This window comes from Mauremys mutica, chromosome 12, assembly GCF_020497125.1.
Source record: "Mauremys mutica isolate MM-2020 ecotype Southern chromosome 12, ASM2049712v1, whole genome shotgun sequence".
In the NCBI taxonomy this organism is placed as follows: Eukaryota; Metazoa; Chordata; order Testudines; family Geoemydidae; genus Mauremys; species Mauremys mutica.
Window position 1 is genome coordinate 70,961,461 of NC_059083.1, and position 20,913 is coordinate 70,982,373.

Consider the following 20,913-nt stretch of genomic DNA (forward strand, 5'->3'; position numbering starts at 1 on the left):
GCTAAGGCAGGCTCCCTGCCTGCCCCAGCCCTACGTCGCTCTCGGAAGAGGCCAACGCACCCCTGCAGGAGGTAGGGGGGGGAAGCACATGGCTCCATGTGCTGCTCCTGCCTGCAAGCACCATCCCTGCAGCTCCCATTGGCTGAAAATGGGGAACTGCAGCCAATGGGAGCTGCGGGGGCGGTGCTTGCAGGCAGGAGCAGCACACAGAGACCCCACTCCCTCAAGGGCTGTGGGGGTGTGCTGGCCGCTTCAGGGAGTAGAGTAGGGCCGGGGCAGGCAGGGAGCCTGCCTTAGCTCTGCTGCACTTCCTGACTTTTAGCAGCCAGAGATTGTGATTGACTGGCAGAGGCTCCAGGATTGACCAGCCAATCGCGATATACGGGTTGGTGACCACTGATCTACATATATAGGCTAGGAGGAAGGTTATATTTACAGGGCTACATGGTTCAATATATCCTATCACACTGACATTATGATCCTTTATTCAACATTACCATTTTTAATCACATATTTGTAAGTTATTCATTAGCATCTCATTAGGAAATTACATTACAGAAATCCTCCTATGCTGCACAAGTTTGAATAAGAATCCTTCAAAGTCACTGGAATAATCCAAGATTAGTCATCCTGACTAAAGGTTGCCTGTCTCCTATCACGAATAGGTTTGTTTCCTCATAATTTCTTTGTATGGTAGAGACTAGCAGGAAAGTCATTCACTTAAAAAAACAAGCACTCTACAAGTTTATTGAAAAATAAGCAAGCCAACATACACTCATCAAGATAGATGTACAGATTAAGCCATTAAATAAACTATTCTTGCAGGTCAGAGAACGCTTCCTGTTTCTCTCCAGGAAATCCTGCATTAACCCAGCCCACTGCTATCAACCTCTTAGTGTTTTCTCCAGGAGTTTTGATATCCTTCTGAGATTACTCCTCCCACTTCCATCGTCTTAAAAAAAAAAGTTTTAACTCCAAGTTTTCTACATTTCCTGTGTTTATTTTAAGAGTGGATCTGACTCGAGGCAACAACTCCCTCTCCTCAGCATTATGTTTGAGATGTAACAGATTACTCTAAGTGTTACAGAAGTCTTGCACTAGACATTTGACCTTGAAAACATTAGAAACTTTTGCCTTCCTTCTCCTCTCAGCTACCCCTTCTTTTTGTAAGAGTTGCACTCCAGATTCTATTCAATTCCTCACGACTTCCTAGTATTGTTAGCTCAGCATCCTGTCTTCAGATCCCATGAACATTTTTGGCCAGGTCCAGTTGCCCAAATGAAGCCAGCCATACTGTTTTAATAGATAACAGGCTGCTCATTCTGGTCATGATATTGTGGTCAGGTGCACCATTTGAGCAGATCTTCAAGATGGATTTAAGTCTTCTTCAAGTTTTCCAGTAGCAGCACTGACCAGAATCATCGCCTGATGATAATCCAGGCAGGTCTAATTTCTTCAGACTTCCCCAGTAGATGTGGGTCAGTCAGCTCCCTGTCCTAACCGTTACCCAACAGATGCCTCTCCTCTCTTGATAGAGTCCCTCTTAATGCAGCCAAGTCTCTTTATGCTTGCCAGTTCCCAGAGTCCTGCAGGCTCAGCACAAGATTGAGCCAGACTCCGCAGAGCCAGTGAACGTCATTGTCCCATCATACAACCATGAAGTGTTTGCTAAGGTGTTTTATCTTGAGCTAACTCTTCTCTGCCTGCTTGTTTTCCTTAAAATCCCTAACCAACATTAATCCTACAATAAACATCCCAGTAAGCTGGTTAGCATATAGTATACAGTATTTATATATTACAGAGCAGCTCCATTTCCTTCATATATTGCATGTACTCCTTCCAGTCTGCAATATTCCTGTGTCCCAGATAATCCACTTTAATCTGGCATTTCTATTTTAGCAGAAATTTAAGGGACTTCTGCATCCTGTCACAAAGATATTCTTCTAAGCATAGTTTGCACTTTAATGCTACTTTTAAAAAAAGTTATGCACCCATTGGGCAGAAATTATCTTGTCATCTGAATTTAAAATTAAAAGCATTCTTCCCATTAACAATGATTTCTGCACAGATGTATACCAGTTAAATAAGATGAGGCAGATGGCTATGGTAACATTCTGAGGTACTAAGCCTGTTATTTATACATTACATTATATAATATTTCTGAATATTAATTTTAACATAAGGTCATTTAAAACTTATTTGGGAACACTTTTGGGGAAATAGAGTTTTACCGCAATGAGATACATACGATTGGTATAACTCTGCTTTGTCAAATTTGTAACTAAAAAGTTCTCTGCATTTCTTCTATGCTAGCCATCCTCCTGGCACTAGGACTGCTCAGGATATTTGTTTATCTGAATGAGCTTGACAAAGTATATTCCAAATGCTAAAGAAACGCTCACTGTTCTGTCACATTTTATCAGACACAGTGACAAACTTACATGGCCCAATTATGCTTCATTAAACTAAGCCAAAACTCACTGTCGGGGAGGTGAGGTGGGGGGAGATATTTTGTACAGTACCTCTATGTTTTCCAAAGAAATGTTTCCTTATAAACAGGGAAGGTATTTGGGAATTGCTATCAAATCATCTTTATTATACATCATTTATAGCGTGTCACTTTTGTCCAAGCTAATTACAAATTTTGAGACGTTTCCTCAGCTGTTTGTTCACACAAGTTCTTCCTCCCAACTTCCCACACAAGAGGTAAGGAGAAAGCTGTCTTTGTGGCTTGGCTTTTCAGTACAGGAATATCCTTTTCTTTGTTGAGTACAGCTGTTAGTGTCAGACACTACATACAAATGCTACTGCAAGCCTGAAAGGTTAGATTTCTTATTCACATATAAATGCAGGTGAATGAAGTCGTACAGCAGTTCTCCAACTGTGGGCCGTGACTCCATTTTAATGGGGTTGCCAGGTCTGGCGTTAGACTTGTTGGAGCTTGGTGCCTGAGCCCCACCACCCGGGGACGAAGCTGAAGCCCAAGCCCCAGGGCCTTCAGCCCTGGCTGCTGGGGCTCAGGTTACAGGCCTCCTTGGGGCTTTGGCCCTCCCCCGTGAGAGGATCGGGGCTCGGGTGGGCTCAGGCTTCAATCCCCCCTCCTGGGATCATGCAGTAATTTTTTTCCTGTCAGAAGAGGGTTGCGGTGCAGCAAGTCTGAGAACCCTCGAAGCAGTAGATTGTGTAGTCATGAACTCTAAAAATATTTAGATCTATCATTCCTTAAGTTCCCCAGCATCTGGTTCATGCATTGCACTAACAAGTCTACTGTACCCTATGCATTAGCAGCAGAGAGAAATTTAATAGAATATTGACAGTATATTTCAGTCTGCTGCAGAACTACCTCTGCTTTGAGCCGTAATGTCAAAAAGAGGAAAGGATAAGAGAACACACCAATGAATGAAAGATGGGGAAAAAACCTAGACAAGTCTGATACACTAAAAAGTGGGATGAGGAGAGCGAGAGAAAAAAGGGTAACAAACAGTAAATAAAAGTGGAGGACAGTCACATGGTTTTCAGCAGTTCTCAAACTGTGGATCAGGACCACAAAGTGGGTCACGACCCTGTTTTAATGGGTTTGCCAGGGCTGGCTTGGACTTGCTGGGGCCAGGTGTCAAAGCCCAAGCCCCTCTGTCTGGGGCCGAAGCCTGAGGGCTGAGATTACAGGGCCCCTGCCTGGGGCTGAAGCCCTTGGGCTTTGGATCCCCCAACCCTCCAGGACAATGGAGCTTCCTCACCCCACCCCCCCCAGGATGGCAGGGATTGGGCAGACTCAGGCTTCGGTCCACGCTCTTGGGATCCCATAGTGATTTTTTTTTTGGTCAGAAAGGGGTCGCGATGCAATGAAGTTTGAGAACCCCTGGTTTAGACAGCTGTCAGAGCTAATACTACAAGCTTCAAAAGCTCCTTTCATTATTTGATCAACTGACAGGAAAAATCAATTGTTATTTCAGTAAGCATCAAGGATTATTACTTGCAAAGACAAAACTGAAGTTGATTAAAGAAAAATATTCCTATTTAGAGAGATGAGAGTAGAAGATAAGTTCCTCAAGCAAATATTTGGAGAAATCACTCAGCTGAATCAGAGGTTTGATTTCATGCAACAGACCCTTGAAGGCAACTTCAAAACTACATTCAGCAATCTGTAGAGTGATGTTATCCAAATAGTTTTACATTAAATGAACAGTGAGGTTACCAGAGCAGAACTGAAACACTAGGAAGGGTAGTGAAGGGGTTAGACAATAGGAAAATGGAGAAAAACTGATATCACTGTCTTTTCATTCTCTCTCATTTCTCTCAGTTTGAATCCAACTCCATCATGAATCTTTAAACAAAATAAAAGACAGACATGTGCATACGACAGGTGAAGACGGACTCAGTCTTGTACTGACATGACAAGACCACCTATGAGCCGCAATATAAAGGAGGGTGAGGTATGAAAAGAAGTTCATGTTTTTCAGGATTCCTTAGTGACCCTGTAATGGTGCTAGAAAACCGTACAAATTAAGAGGAGACTACAAATTAGTACCCTGTTATTTCCTCCACTATTATGTGTATTGCAGTGATGCCTAGAAGTCCTAGCCAAGCCCATTATGCCAAGCAAGGTATACTCAGTATGAGAGAGTTCCTATTCCAAACAGCTTAGAGTCTAAATACACACAACAGGCAAGGGGTGGAGAGAAACACATACAACACAGAATGAATAATGTGAAGTTTGGCAAATGTCACGCACGATTTTTATAAAGGGTTTGGGGAGTATGAGGTTGTGAGAGGAGTTACTAAAGGGAGAAAGCCAAGGAAAAGAAAGGAGGGGAACATGGAGTGACACCTAAGTGAAAGTGACTGGAAAGGAGTAGGGTAGAGCAATCAGTCAAAAAGCACAGCACAGGAATGCCCAGAGTAAAAACAGAGGAAGAATTGTGACTTGAAGGGCATGGGACAAGAACGAGCTGCATTAAATCCTTTTCCTTTGTGGTAGAAGATAGTCACCTCAGTGATAATAAAATCTAAGGAAACGACTTTCCCACCCAAAAGAGTGCATTTTAAATTGTAGAAATGTTTGGTAAATTAATTGAATAAACCAAACCTGCACAGCTTGTTGTCCGTTTTGGAAGAAAGTCTATATAAAAACAAGACATTCCAAACATTCTATTAGTGTTCATTAAATCAAGTTAAATTGATTATACACAGTTGTTGCTCTCTCGTAAATGGAGTATTGGGGAATGGGGAAGAAAAATTTAAACCTTTATATTAATTTATATTATAGTCAGGACCAAGGCCCATTGTGCTAAGTACTGTACCAATACAAAGAGACATGGTCTCTGCTCCAGAGAGTTCACAATTTAAACAAGCAACACAAAAGGGTGCAAGAAAGTGATTCAAAGTCTGAACATTTTTTTAAATATACCATATATATATCTTATAGGAGGTGCAACCAGCCCTGCCTATTAAGCTTGCTTGTCACTTCCCATTACAAAACCGTGTTTTCAATTGTTTATAACTTTACCAAACTAACCATTTGGGCTGAATTTTTCTATACCACGGGTCTGCCTTTTTCTAAAAAATTTGACTGTTTCAGCCAACACAGTTCAGTTGTATCCAAGACTGAAACCAAGGGAAAAAATTTGCAATGTTAAAAATAATCCTGATAACCTTTACTCTGAGACTCTGCAGCACTCCTGTGCTTTGGAGCAGAGGGGTTGTCTGTGCCAGGGATGTACCTTTTACTGTTCCTGTGATAATCCACCCAAGTCTGGCCTTTGAAAAAATATCAGTTCACATAAACTCTAGCACTCCTCAACTTGAGCATAACAGCTAAAATGCCTGAAGAATCCATGCTCAATGAGCATGCTCCAGCCCATCACAGCTCCTAGTGCTGGCTAAATGAAGCATGCACCATCCCCACAGAGCACCTGAGTATACTCTATTCCGGGGCCAGCAACCTTTCAGACATAGTGTGCCGAGTCCTCATTTATACACTCTAATTTAAGGTTGTATGTGCCAGTAACACATTTTAACGTTTTCAAAACGTCTCTTTCTATAACTCTAATATATAACTAAACTATTGTTGTATGTAAAGTAAATAAGGTTTTTAAAATGTTTAAGAAGCTTCATTTAAAATTAAATTAAAATGCAGAGCTCCTTGGACTGGTGGCCAGGACCCAGGCAGTGTGAGTGAGTGTCACTGAAAATCAGCTTGCCATAGGTTGCCTACCCCATCTCTATTCCCAGAGTGGGGCCAGGCTGAGAGCAGGGAGTCTGTATCTCCTGCCTTTATGCTCTCAATGACACCCTGCTGGCACCTAGGCAGCCACCTGACTCAAACACAAAGGAAGTACAGAACTGGGGGGTGTGGGGGAAGGGCAGCAGGATATTGGACTGGAAAGGGATGGAAGAGAAACTGACTACAAATTGACAGGGACTAGAGCTGGCTGGGCAAAAAGACTGAATGGAGCGGCAGGAGAGGGTAGGCGGGTATTGGTTGGGCATCAGAGCAGAAGCTTAGGGCAGAGGGGACACGGACTGGCCAAAGCAGGAATCAGTGTGGGAGAAACAAGAGACAGATCTGACAAGGAGCGGGGAAGCGAACTGGGACTGGCTGGGCAGAGTCTGGGACAAGGAGCTGGGTGAGAGGCATTGGAAGACAGACTTCTTGAGGAGCCTGGAGATGAAGACTGAGAGCCAGTGTGGGGAGGGATAAGACTGGAGGCCAATGGGAGACATGACAAGACTAGGTTAAAAAGGGACAGGGCAGAAGGGGACATGTTTTGATGGGGGGGAGGAAGGGGAGGAGGAAAGACATGCAGAAGAGACAGGGCAGAGGGGATTAAGACACGCAGAAGGGTCTGTGGCCACTACAATCGACTCCAGAGCCTGGAATGGCCTTGGGATATTCACAAATGGGCAGTAATGACACAAAACGGTTGTGGACAGCAAAAGATGAGCCACAATTTGAATTTTAACTGGTTTTGATGTGAAGTTCATTTCCAAGGATTTGATCAGAAATTTCCAACTCAAATTCAGCAGCTCAACAGATATCAAAGTTCTGGTTCTGTCTGGGAGACAACGTCTATTCAAAACCAGAAAAACAGGCAATGGTGTCTACACAATCTGTTCAGAAGGACAGTCTGGCCTACTTGTAATAATATGAAAGGAGGAATTAAGACTTGTGGGTACTAGTCTTAGCTGTACCACTGATTATCCTTTGGACATAGTTCTGCATTGCTCACATACCCTTAACTTCAGAAGCTACAAAAACTTCCCAAAACCCACATCATGGGATCCCACAGTGCTCTGTCTTAAGTCACCTCTTCTTGGCATTTTTTCCCCCGTTAGGCCTCTTATTTCCTTTACTTTCTCATCCCCACAAAGAAGCCATTCAGTCCTGTCTTGATTTTTGCTCTCTACAGCTCTTTCCCTCCTGTTTGGTTCTTTCGGGTTCTCTTCCTTTTTTTTGGTCAGCTTCGGGACTTCAATGAGAGGTTTTAGATGTATAATACAAGGACTGGGTACTCACTCTCCGTTTTCCTGTCTATTAAATGTATGCAAGTCTACCTCAGTATTGTTAGGCTAATTCTTAAAGCATGGAGATCCTTACATTAAATATATAATATAAATTCATTATATAGTTTAGGGTCTCAAGCCATTATGCTCTAAACTTTGCTAAACTAAACTAGTGGCAGAAACAGTTACCTACCCTGTAGTGTTGTTTCAATTTCTCCTGTTTCACAATTTTAAGGTCAACTAAGTCTACTTTAGGAGTGTTATTTTTCTGCATTAAGCAAAATATTTTTCTTTGGGAAAAATATGTTATGGAAGTGCATATACATATATAGCCTACTACAATAGACAAGAGCTATATTAATATTAACATTTATACACTACAATAGTGTAAACGTGTATTTAGAATAATAAACATGGATTTCTGAAAATACAGTTTCAGGGATACTATGTTTGATCATACATACTTCAAAACATTGTGCACAATTTGTACACTCAAATTTCCACATTAAAAAACAGGTTAATTAACAGCTACAGAACAGAACAGACTAAGGGTAACATTTTCAAAAGTGACTTTAGGCATTTAGGAGCTTAATTCTAAATGAAAGCCAATGGAACTTGGGCTGCTAAGTGCCTAAATCATTTGTGAAAATGAGACTAGGGCCAAATTTTAAAGGCAGTTAGGCACTGTTATGCTCAGTGTGGCAATCCCCAACTGATTTAGGAGCATAAATCTCATTTTCAAAAGAGATTTAGGAACTGAGGAGTCTATATCTGCAGACAGCATTGCAATGCCTACATACCCTTAAAAATATGGGCCATAGGCATGTCTAGAAAATTTTATCCTAAACTTTTAAAATAAAAATTTTCAGTAAAATCTTTAGAACCCTAACATCATTGAATTTTATTTTTAAAATCTGGACTTTTTTAAACATAGTTGAGACCCTGTTTTGTACTGTTTGAAAGCCCCATAAACATCATGGTTCCAGCTCCTGTGAAGCTTCCATTCCCTTTCTGCTACTCATTGTCAGTATTGTGATGCCTCATTCACCTAGATGAAAACTATGCTAATATTACAGATAGTCAAATGTCATGTTTTAGGGCACAATATTTTTAGTTGAAAAGGCCAGAAGAGAATTGCTCTCACTTTGAAAGACCAAGTTTTACTATTACTGGAGAGCTAAGAAAGAACAGGAGCAGTAAAAGGGCTGGATTCAGAAAATAAGAGGACCAACAAGCAAGATTCTCTCAATATCAGAACAAAGCAAATTTAGCTAATTAAACGTACTCAAATTAAAGTTTTATTAGACTGAAATATTCCCACATATACATGAACACTGGGCCAGCTAGGATCCCTGCCTGCACTAGGAAGATGACCCTTTGCTAATAGTCATTCAGTAACAGGCCTCTTTCACATGGTTTATAACTGTTCAACTGCAAGAACAGACCATGCAGAACAATTTTGTTTGGTCTCAAGTAGCAGTTATTGTTAACAGTTGAGAGAAAGAGTGAAGGGAAACTCTCTCCTGACAATGGTTGTCAGCACCAAGTTGATTTCCTATGGTAAATGAACTCTCAAGGAAGAAAGTGGAACCACTGGCATTGTGGAAAAAGCATGCAGAACACCAGTAATAAGGGGATTACATTACCTTTTTAGTTATTTGTTTGCAGCTCATTACGTTTGCTTTGAAAAATTGTTTTGGGGGTATGGAAACTAGAAGTGTCGATATAATTGACAGTTTTGTACAAGCAAAGTAACATGGAAAACATACGTACACTCAAACATACATGGCAAATAAAAACTACTAAATGTCAAATGGAGCCTGTGTACAATGAATGTTGGCAACAAAAATATCAATCCATAAACAGAATTTTGTGTACACTGCTTAGCAAGCTAGAATGGCTAAACATTTTCCACTTTGGCATTAACTGCTGTACATAGGGAGCTTAAGTTCACACATGGTGTAAATATTTTATATCAAAATGATATAAGAGTATTTAGACACCTACCTCTGTATGTCTTGAATGAAGTGCATTGTATTCTTTCTTCAGTTCTGCCTCCCTCTCCTCAAGTCTGCTAACTGAAAAAAAAAATTAATTAAGGTTAACCCAAGGACACTCAATACTAGCTACTGAAAGTCTGATTTCCACAGACCAAAATTCACTCCAGAGGTCAGGGTATTCCAATTGATGGATACCAAGCAGCAAGAGGGCACTTAATGGAGTTGAGGAAATTCAGCTCTATTATTGTCCTTCCATCTCTCTCACCACCACCCCCCCACACCCTTCTACAACTAAAGAAAGCACACTCCTTCCCCTAAAGGTGCAAATAGCCATATGGGAGCTGAAATACATTTTTCACCGACAAGTTAGACTATTAAATCATCAGATTTCTTGTTAAATTTGTTTAAATTTGTCCAGGAAAATTGTTTAAATTAGTTCTACCAGTTCAGCTCTTTTCACACATGCACAACAAGAGAAAGTAGGAAGCAACAGAGACCCTATCTGTTAACTATACTGTTAACCTTGCATTCAGTGGTCACATCTATGAAGAGAACTGCAAGCTATCTATCGGCATTACCAATAGGAAGTCACACAAGATAATCTCAATGATAACTTCTAGCCTTGGAATCTAGAAAACTTTTCTTCTACATAAACAGGCAGCCAACTCACAGGCCTAAATCAAACCTATATTTCTCCACTGAAAAGTTTTAAATGGCTGAAGCAGAGCAAATATTAACCAGATACGCTATGTTACAGTGATCTAAAGTATTAATCATTTGGCCATAACTTACTGTATTCCACATGCCATAACTGGAGTTCTTACATTTAAGAGTTCAACCTTGCACTCCATTGTATATTAAAGTAATGGTCCTGCAGATGCAAAACTAAACTTTTCATTTTCTTTGAATGCTTACATTTGAAGACAAATGTACTGAAATTAATCTCAAGTTTATTAAAACACAACTTAGAAAAATTTTTAGCCACCAGTGCAGTCTTAATTTACAAGATTAAAGATGATAGGTTTTTTTGGTTATGGCTCGTCTTCACACAGCAGCACAGCTGCACTGCTGTAGCATGTTAGTGAAGAGACTAAAGTAGAATCACTACTGGGGCCCGGCTGTACTGATGTAGCACTGCTAGTGCAGATGCTCTATGCTGATCAGCGAGAGCTCTCTCATTGGCATAATTATTCCACCTCCCTGAGCAGCGCTAGCTATGTCCCTCTCCCACTGACATAGTGCTGTCCACACTGGCGCTTAGGCTGGTATAACTTATGTTGCTCGCAGGGTGGGTTTTTCATACCCGAGCAAATTAAGTTATACCGATGTAGGTCTGTAGGGTAGACCTGGCCTTAGACCAAGTTATCTCCAAGGTTATCGTATCCCTATACCACATTTCTCTTCCAAATAGTTTATAAACCCAATGCTCTCTTTACACTACATTTTTAGTATAAGTAGTAGAATTCTGAACAGCCAGGCCTATGTTAGAATTAGCTCTCTGTTAAAATGCTGGTTCATTGGTTGGTTGTTTTTGTTTGTTTGTTTTTTATTTAAAAACCTTATGGCTACCTTTCAAAATGTAAATTATTTTAAAAAAAAGGAGTACTTTAAATTTGCATACTATTGGTATGTCAAAGATATACCAAATTGATCAGCTGCTCCCCTCAACTTAGAAATGGGTTAGAAGTAAAACAAGTACGTTTTCTGTCCCATTCTAAAAAGTAACAAAGTACTTTACCAGTACAGGATCATCTACAGCTCTCAGCAGATAAAACCAAGGGTAACCTTGGTTTTAACACTTTCAGCTCGTAACTCAACTGTAATTGGAATCCTCACAGTAACTTTCATATAACAAAACATGTAATTCTAATATTCAGTACAGTGTTCGGAAGGTTCGTAGACAATCCTTTTTCCAACCAAAATGGTCTGTCATGGCCTTCTGCAGTGTTCACTCATGTCATTTTAATATAAGCTGTTACCTAAAAGTCTTGTTTTTTCCCTTTCTTTCAGCTGTAGAGCTTTTTTCCCCCTGCCATTACAAGTTTGTCAACTCTAACTTTCTGCTTGTGGAACATGCGAGAATATTACATTATGTATTCTTTTGATTTAGGCAAGTACTCCATATTTTCTAGTTGAGGTTCTCTTCTTCCACTTGCCCTGTTTTAACCCCTCAAGATGATTTATAATACAGTTACCAATCTGTCTGCAGCTATAGACTCAGTGTTGTGTCAGTATCACAAGACCTATGCTAATATTTTCTCTGCAATTTGTGCATTTCTACTATTGCCAGAGTGCTCGTCATCAATATTTCTCAATGCACCATTTTTTAGTGCCCCATATTTTCTACAGTTGCACATAGCATGTACTTTATATAGATACTAGTTTTAAAATGTTCAAATTGAATAGATTCAAAAGATGTAACCATAACCTACAACTGTGTGCATGTCTATCAACATTACTCTAATCTCATCTTGCTCTTCTAAGAACATTAAGATATTTGACAAGACCTTTTGCACTCTAGCTATAAATACCAAACTGCTCAAAAGTATCACACACACACACACATATATACACACACACACACACCCCTATGAACCAATCTTACCATACAGTAAAAAAATCTAATGCGCGTAATGGCAGGCTGAACAAGAACTCTAAGGTGAACTTATCAGCAATTAAGGATGTATCCTTAAAATGTAAATATAGCAATAAATACATGAACATTACTTTTGAAAGGCTTGATATAGGATGCAAGATGCTTAGCCGTGCGTTTCTAAAGAAATTATCAATGCACTGTAGAGTAAAGCAGACGAGAAGAATCTAATTTGTCAGAGGCAATGTCCATTCTGAACACTCAGGGAGAGAAGATAAGTGCATGGAAGCTTTGGATAAGTATCCAGAGAAACAACCGATTTTATTTGAAAAGCCAGCTTTTGCCTACTCTATCAGACTATATGAACTAAGTACAGCTGGACTACAGCATATCAGTTTACAATCTAAGTTAACTATGCCTTGGCCAGATGGAAAGATACTGTAGAAATATTTAAAACAAGCAAGGCTGGCTCACCTTAGTTTTTCCTGTCACTAACACGTTTGTCAAATCATCAGCTTTAGGACTTTTAAGAGGAAAGGTCTTATGGTCATTCCCTTTTGCCCTCACAGCCAAATTTTTCAGGTGCTCAAAAACTGCCTCTGACCAAGCAAGCAGTTTGGAAATCAGGAAGGCAAATAGCATTGCTAATTGGCTTCATGTTATGGGAGACCTGTTCCCTTCCTTAGAAACAGTTTCCAAGTACACTGAAATAGCATCAGGACCTAGATAATGCTAAATATTAACTAATGATGGCTTGGGTTTGAAATTTTGCTTCTCAGTGCTGGTGAGTAGATGATTATATTCACTGTAGTCACAGCTGGAGATTAGCACAGAAAAAACACACTGATACAAGTTTAAGTCCTCTGACTTGTGTCTTAACTAGTACTGGCTCATAATGATTTTCCAGAATTCACCAGAGGTGACCTAAACACATGCCACATTTAAATGACTATCACTTTACAGTTAAACCATGAGACTAATTCCCAGCACTTCATTTTGATCACCACAGTCTACCTAAATGAAATCAGCAGTAAAATCTGCTTTCTACAATTTACTGTGGTTAACAGTTTAAGATCACTGATGCTGTCCTAGTGCTACCCCAAATTAGGCTATTTGCCTCCTTCATTGGGCCTATTCTAACAAGAATGGCAGCTCCATAATTAAAGCTATGGGTGACAGTTTCACTAGATGCAGGCACTAAAGACCCAGGGTGCACACCCACACAGATTTATTTCATAACCATTCTATTTGTGGTGGGAACATTTTATTAGAGGAAGGCCCTGCAATGTGACCAAAATGTCTAACTCTGGTTTAGTCTAATCTCCTCTGGAGTTCTTTCCTCAGCAAGATGCCTACAACTGAATGTCTAGTCTCTTGCTCATGCATTTCATCCTGGGCTTTGCTGGTCAAGCTTGTGACAGCCTTACACTCAACTTGATGGCATTTTCCTGTCTTTCTGTCTGTAATGAAATAACTTTTGAATGCCACATCTGATCAATTACACAATTTCATGGAAAGTTCTAGGCATCAATAGCCAAAACCCTACTGATTTTGAGAAAAAACTGGAAACCAGAAGAGGAAAAAGTGAGACAGATGAAGCCCCTGCCAGCTTTTCATCATAGCCTCAAGCATCTCTGCAATTGTTTATAGATCAAAAAAACCTGCACAACATTCCAGCATAAGACTCCCACCTCATCTCAGTCCATCCTCCCAATAAAGTTTAACATGTTGACATCCCGAATGACTTTTCATCCAAACAGAAAGAAAAAATGGGGGGGGAGGGGAGAGGGGACTAATGACGGTGTGTGCACAGTCCCTGGGGCGGCGAGGGGGAAGAATGAGAGCACACAGCCCTTGCCATGGGAAGAAAAACGGGCAAAGCTTGGAATGAGGACAGGAGCCTGTCCATCTTTTAGCCAACACTGCAACACACACATATATATATACATATATACACACATATATATATATATATATATATTTTTTTTTAAAGAAAAAAAGCCTTTCATTATAGCAAGAATGACAACACCCACAATCCCATCTGAGACACAACTCACCCCCCCCACCACAAACCAACAACCCCATAAAAGAAGCCAATGAAGCAAAACAAAACCCAATACACGCCCAACCCCAAGATATTTTACTTAAAAAGGGAGAATCGGACACTCCATGGAATCCTTTAGGGACTTCACTATTGCTATCGAATTTTACACAGACGATGCGCAGATACAGCACTGATAAACAACAGTATAAAACTCTAAGACACTGAGTAAGAGTATCAGAACCTGGTCCAAAAAAGAAACATAAAAGCTTAGCAATTAATATGGGCTTACAAATGGGTCTCCTATTCCCAAGAGAAACAGGACATCACCACAGCAACAGGCTAGATGGCAGTACACAAAGCCCTTTAGACTGGCAATACCACCACCAGGGCAACAAATTTAAGTCTGAAGGTTGCCTCATTTTCATTTTGCTCAGCTTGCACATGGAGCAGAGTAGGAGTCTGAAATCGGCCAGGTAACATCCATTTCAGTAGGCTAACTGTAGTGCCATTTGGGACACCCTACAGCCTCACAGGGAAGGGATTTAAAAACAAACATGTAGAAATTTGAGATTATATTAAAGAAATGATCATAAAGCAACTGAAAAAGTTCCTTTTGCAATCCAATGTCTCAGACCCCTATTTCTGGCTAGAAAAGTATTTAAAAGATATCACCACAAGGATGGTGGGGTGAAGGAAGCCTACAGAAAGTTTTAAGCAGAGATTAAAAACAACCTGTTTTGGCCCTTTCATTGAAATAAATACTTAAATTGCTGAAAAATCTATTCTCAATTTTCCTGCTAGCCAAATATAACTATTCAGATGAAGGGAGAGATCTAACAGTTAGCCTTATTTATAATTACATTCACATGTATTTTAAGACGATGACTTGGCAAGATCATTATCTGCTGCCATTTAAGACAGCCAGGAGCATCAAGAATTGAGCAACTTTTGTCAGACTTAATCTGTACTAAATTTTGTGTCCGCTACCAAGAGTATCTAACCACAAACAGTCCTTTACTTCAATTACTTCTATTGTTTAATATTCAGCATAGATTGAAGTCTAGTTTCTCAGATATTGCATATCACCAATCTCAATTTCAGAAAAAAATAGAATTAGTGAAGTTAACTGAATGCCCTCCAAATTCATTATAGCCCAATTTGTCATAACACATTACAAGTTCAATATTGATTTTGCAATACTGCAGAGTAGATTCTAAAAGTTCAATCTTTCCAGGTACAATACACACCTATTAAATAACACCTTACCTATTTCATTTAAATGGTGTTTTACACATTGAAAAATACTACCCTGAACAGTGGAAGAATCCCCATTGATCAATTTAAGGAAGTAATTTTTTTAACTAATTTTTTTTTGGACAATTTTATACAGAGCTCTAAATCCTCAATCAAGTTCTGCATCTATACAAATATTAGTCAGCTTTGAATATAGTATGTAAACCAAGTTGTAAATATTCAAAAAATCAGAACACTAGACTGAAAAGAAAATAGATTCCATTGGAAAAACAAAGCTTCCATGAAAGAAAATGTTCACTTTAACATACGCTCAAGACCCATCTGCAATCTGATATACAGCACAAAGTGAAACAATATCCAAAGATCTGAAATACCAGTACTCCATATGAAAACTTAAGCCTCCTTGATTTAACTCATCCAGTTCAGCTCAAACTGAACCAGTCAAGCCTCAAAACAGGAAATTCAGTATTAAGGGAAACTGAGGTGAAGCATTTGGAACTTCCACCTCCATCCTGAGAACAAGTACGAAGGATTAGGCAATAAAAGCTGCCTGCCCTGCCTGTTCAAAAATCAGATCTTACCTCCCAAGTTTGATGGCTTTTGCCAAGTTTGGAACACCCTCCATCTGTTTGTTGTCCTCTGCCTCAAACTGCTGATTAGCCTAAGGGGGAGAAAGAGAAACAAACCTGCTAGAAAGCCAAATCCAACTGATCAGATGCCTCCTTAAGAGGAATTATCAGCTCCTGCTTTGTAGGCAGGGCAAAGAGATCCCATTTATTAGTGGGCCTTACTTGCATGACACTTAAGCCCATTCTGAAGGTTCTCCTTGGACAGTCTTCCTTCACCTGATTCCCTAACAACATGTCTCACACCAACTTTAAAAGATACAGAACACACCTTCTTTAATCTTTAGTGTCTACTTGTTAAACTGACCATCCCAACCTTGGCAGGGAAAAACTAAATTGATTCAACACAAGGGTTTTAACTACAAAGCAATAAGAAAGCTGGACAGAATCTGAGGGTAAAACATACTGTTTAAGACAAATAGTAAACTCAGTTCCTTGGCAAGAGTTTAAACACCTTCAAATAGTTCACATTTAATACTTGTTCTACACTGTAGTTAAAGTTTTTAAATTGACAATATGCTGATATAGACTTCCAAGATTACAGAAATATTTGCTCCCGAGTAAATAGCAATGTGCATATATTCAGTTTTTTGCTTGCAGAATTCCATAAAATGAACAAGCAGCAAAGAGTCCTGTGGCACCTTATAGACTAACAGACATATTGGAGCATGAGCTTTCGTGGGTGAATACCCACTTCATCGGATGCATACCCACGAAAGCTCATGCTCCAATACATCTGTTAATCTATAAAGGTGCCACAGGACTCTCTGCTGCTTTTACAGATCCAGACTAATACGGCTACCCTTATGATACATAAAATGAACAGACATCCATTACCTTAAGACTGTAATGTGTCCACTAATATTGCTTTAAGTCCCACTGAGTTCCCAATTTGATCAAGTAGAAACTATCACTGAAAATCTTTAAACTTGACAAACAAGTGAAATTTTTTAAATAAGCTGTCGTCTAAAATCCATGTTACTTTCATTTAATGTTTATATAACAGTAGCACTCTAGGATCCCCCCATGCCCAAGAACTGAAACCCACTGAGCTTGACTCTAAAGACAAAAGCAAAAGACAGTTTCTGCCAGAACAACTTGAATCTACCACATTGTTTAGCCAACCTACATCCAAAGTAATGGAGCGTCCTGACAATGACTACAGGGTGAAAAAAGGACAGAGTGAAGAATGGGAATCACGATACAAAATGCTGCTGTTTCTAAAAGAGCTCAATACCAGGAGAACAGTGATGCTAAAACTACAGTGCATTAACTTTATAAAAGAAGCCAGGTTACTAACAGTGACAAGCCATAACGTAAAATCCAAAAAGACATTTAAAATGTTACACACCCTTTGCTGTAAACAACAACTACAGCAAGTGAAGTTTTTTACATAAGTAAAATTTAGAAGGCAGTCTAAAATTTAACAAACTAGAGATCCTCAACAAATCTGTAGCTTATCAGGCCTGGGCAGTAGCTAAACCTTTCATCGTTAACTTTCCCCTGAGAAATACGTCACTGCTGATATTGGTCAGGTAATGTTTATGACGAATACTGGTTAACTTAAAACGTCCTGTCCCCCCTACCCCCCCCCCACACTCTTAGTTTTATTAATAGGCTTCACATGAGTAGAGTTTAAAGCACATTGAGCCATTATGTTGTTCTGATTTTCTACTACATTTGTGTCTCCAGTTCTGTAACGTGACTGACTCCTATGACTAGCTCTCTAACTGTAGCTCTGCTCCATCTAGTGGGCTATCGATCTCCACAGAATACAGAGGAAGAATCAATGCCAGTGGGTGCAGTAGGTCAACAACTACATTAAACAGGCCAGCCTGTTGTCTCAAATAAAGGATTGATACTGAAACAAAAAACAAGGTTTTTCTAGAAAACATTTTAAGTTGATAAAGTTATGTTATAAGACCGTGTCAGCTGGATCTTCACCCTTTTCTGGTGCAATATAAATAATTTTTTAATACAGGTTGAATGCCTTGCTCAAGTTCAAGTGAGTAATATCCAGAGTTTGACCATCTGATGTCCAGTTTTGCAATTTATGTGAAGTTAGTAGGTGGTTTTCATTCATTTCTTAGAGACTGAGGGATCAAACCACAAAGCCATTCCAGGTAGGCCCACCAGTACCAGACTTGGCAACAGTTCAAGAGTTGAATAGCATGGCACTAACTACCTCACTGCACTACGTGGTTGGTTCCTCCAGGGGAGGTCACACTGTCAAGACCAGGGGTCTCAAACACGTGACCCGCGAGGTTATTTTCTGCAGCCTGTGAACTCCTTGCGGCCCCTCAGCCCTTACCTAGAGCGGCTCCGGCCTGACACATAGCAGGGGCAGGGCAGGCTTCCTGCCTGCCTGCCTTGCCCCGTGCCGCTCCAGGAAGTGGCCGGACCCTGGGGGAGGAGGGTCAGCACAGGGCGGGGGGTGTTGCTGTTGCTTCAGGCACCGCCCCCAGCAGCTCCCATTGGCCACGGTGCCTGAAGCAACAGCAACACACACACCCCTGTGCCCCTCGTCCCCCAGGTTCTGGGGAAGGGGTTAGAATGGGGGTAGGGAAGGGGTGGGAAAAGGCAGGGCAGGGCCTCATGGAAGAGGTGGAGTGGGGGCGGGGCCAAGGACAGTGGGAGGGAGGTGTCAGTAAGGCAGCCCTCAGGCCAATGTACTAGTCCTCATGTGGCCCTCGTGGTCATTTGAGTTTGAGATCCCTGGTCAAGACAATGGATACGACACGCAGGGAGAAAATTGCCCTGTAACTATCTGTGACCTAATATATTACAAATAAGACTTCAGCTTCTATTGCTGCAATTCTAGACTGAAACTTAACTAACCTTTTTTTTTTAAATTTACTGCTCAACAAGAATGTTCTGAAGACCCAAGTGTTTTGCAGTTATTTTGTTGCACAATGGAGTTTAATCAATTTTCTACAGAACTAGGCAACGTGATATTTGCTTCATGAGGTTAGTGTTCTAAAGCAGCAGTACTTAGGGTTTAAGAATACATGCATTCTAATAGGATATCATACCCCACAAAATCTAGGCTCTTAAATTCACATTATGTATTAGCTGTAGAAAGTATTCCGGTTCAAAAAGCAAGAACTTTTAATACCGCAATATACTATATGCAGTCCTATTAATTTAACTGTTATGAACAATTAGGGAACAGTGTTAGTGTATAAAATTCCAGTATTTAGTCATTTATTGGAGATCAAGGCAGCCTCAGTGTAAACATTAAATTAGAATTTAAATATGAAAATGTATCACTGGAAATATCACTTAAGCAAGTATGATTTGTAGTTTTTCTAAGAGTAAGCCTCTACAACCAGGCCAAGATCTTATGAACAAGAGTTAAACTGCAGAGTTATAGTTAAAACAATGGATAAAGTGAATAATTAATTCTATAAAATTTGCTTCTAGTATGATGAAAGCATACAAGACCGTTAATGGTGGATAACTTAGACAGAATCTACCATCTCAAAACAGTAACACAGATATCTAGGGTGGCTCAATTTGTCAAAGAAAACATGATTTGGGCCTTTCAGAGGATTTCAGAGACAGGTAATAAGTGATTTCTGCAGTAGACACAATTATTAGGGCCAGATTTACATTCAGTCCCATGGGAATATTCCCATAATAGGGAAGAGAGGTTTCAGAAACAAGAATGATTAAGGAGGCATTCTGATTTGTGTATACAAAATCACAAAGGACAAACAAGACATTTGTAAAAACCCAATTTATTTTCAGTATGTTAATGGTCTTATCTAACTCAAAAAAAAATCTGCAGTCAAAAATTACTAAAGAGGGGGATTATATTATTTCTGAACTGTGCAATACTTCTATCCCAAAGCTTAATTTTACACTGGAGATGCGTGTGAGAGTAAAGTTTAGCATAGAAGAAGCACTTGATCACACAGTAAGTCATAACATCTTCAAAGAGTTACCAATCAGAAAAGCAGGAGCCTCTACTCATTTCACATTAAATGAAACTGTATCACATCCAAGAAAATTGCTATGTAATCAAAAGTGTGAAGGCAATTCCAGGCTAACACACTTAGTTTCAAGTTGACATCTTAATGACAAGAATCTTCCCTAATGCTCCAAGGCCTAGTAACAATTATGGTGCACCTTTATTTAAATAGAACCTTCCTAAATAAATCAGAAATACAATAGTCAGGGGCTAAATGCCTTCTTGAATTATACGTCTGCGCTCACACTAACGTATACATGAATCCCTCAAAGATTAGTAAGTGAACATGCTCCAGTACAGTTCTGAAAGGACTGATCACTATTTTACCTGTCATTTCTCTCTACAGCCACAAGGTACTGTGGACCCAGAACTGAGAGTGGAGAGACTGTCTCCTATGCTCCCAGCTGGTGCCCAGAAAGTAGAAAGAAGTAGGAATACATAGCAGTGAGAAGCAGAGGGATGTAGCATATGAAAAACTCATTAAAGTTTGATTGGTGCACTATTTAAGTATTCAAAAACCAGTGTTCTAGCAAGATGTATACTTCCAAAATTTTAGAAAGGTTTGCTAGTCAAGTTTCTAATCCTTGAATTCTACGTTTCTGATGACTGATATTCCAAAAGCAAAATGCAATTTTCTCCTAAAAAACACCACTTACCAGTACTAAATTCCGCTTCTGGAACAAGCCTTTTTCCAAGCAATTAACATGAATTAACTTCCAAATATGAACTAGCAAACTAATAACTGTTTTACATAGCAACTATTCTGATCTGACAACTGATTCTGAAATGACACTGAAACAAAACGCCAAACCTGCACTGCCTCCAATAGCCTTAATGTGCCTACTGCAATAGAGATGCCAAATCCAAACAAACAGCAGAAGTCTTCACATTAAAAGGTAGTAAAGTAACCATACATAAAC

At 39.8% G+C, this 20,913-nt stretch overlaps 1 protein-coding gene across 4 annotated transcripts in view; it reads right to left on the minus strand.

Moving 5' to 3' along the window:
- The window catches only part of SPAG9 (sperm associated antigen 9), a 99,743-nt gene that overhangs the window by 62,023 nt on the left and 16,807 nt on the right, over window positions 1-20,913 (minus strand). For 2 of the 4 annotated variants that reach the window (XM_044982685.1, XM_044982683.1), the window contains exons 3-4: window positions 9,511-9,581; window positions 5,087-5,119 (exon numbers count right to left, since the gene is read on the minus strand). In XM_044982685.1, coding sequence (XP_044838620.1) covers window positions 5,087-5,119; window positions 9,511-9,581 — 104 coding nt within the window. The remainder of the gene's footprint in view (window positions 1-5,086; window positions 5,120-9,510; window positions 9,582-20,913) is intronic. The other 2 variants (XM_044982687.1, XM_044982684.1) reach the window with 1 other exon arrangement.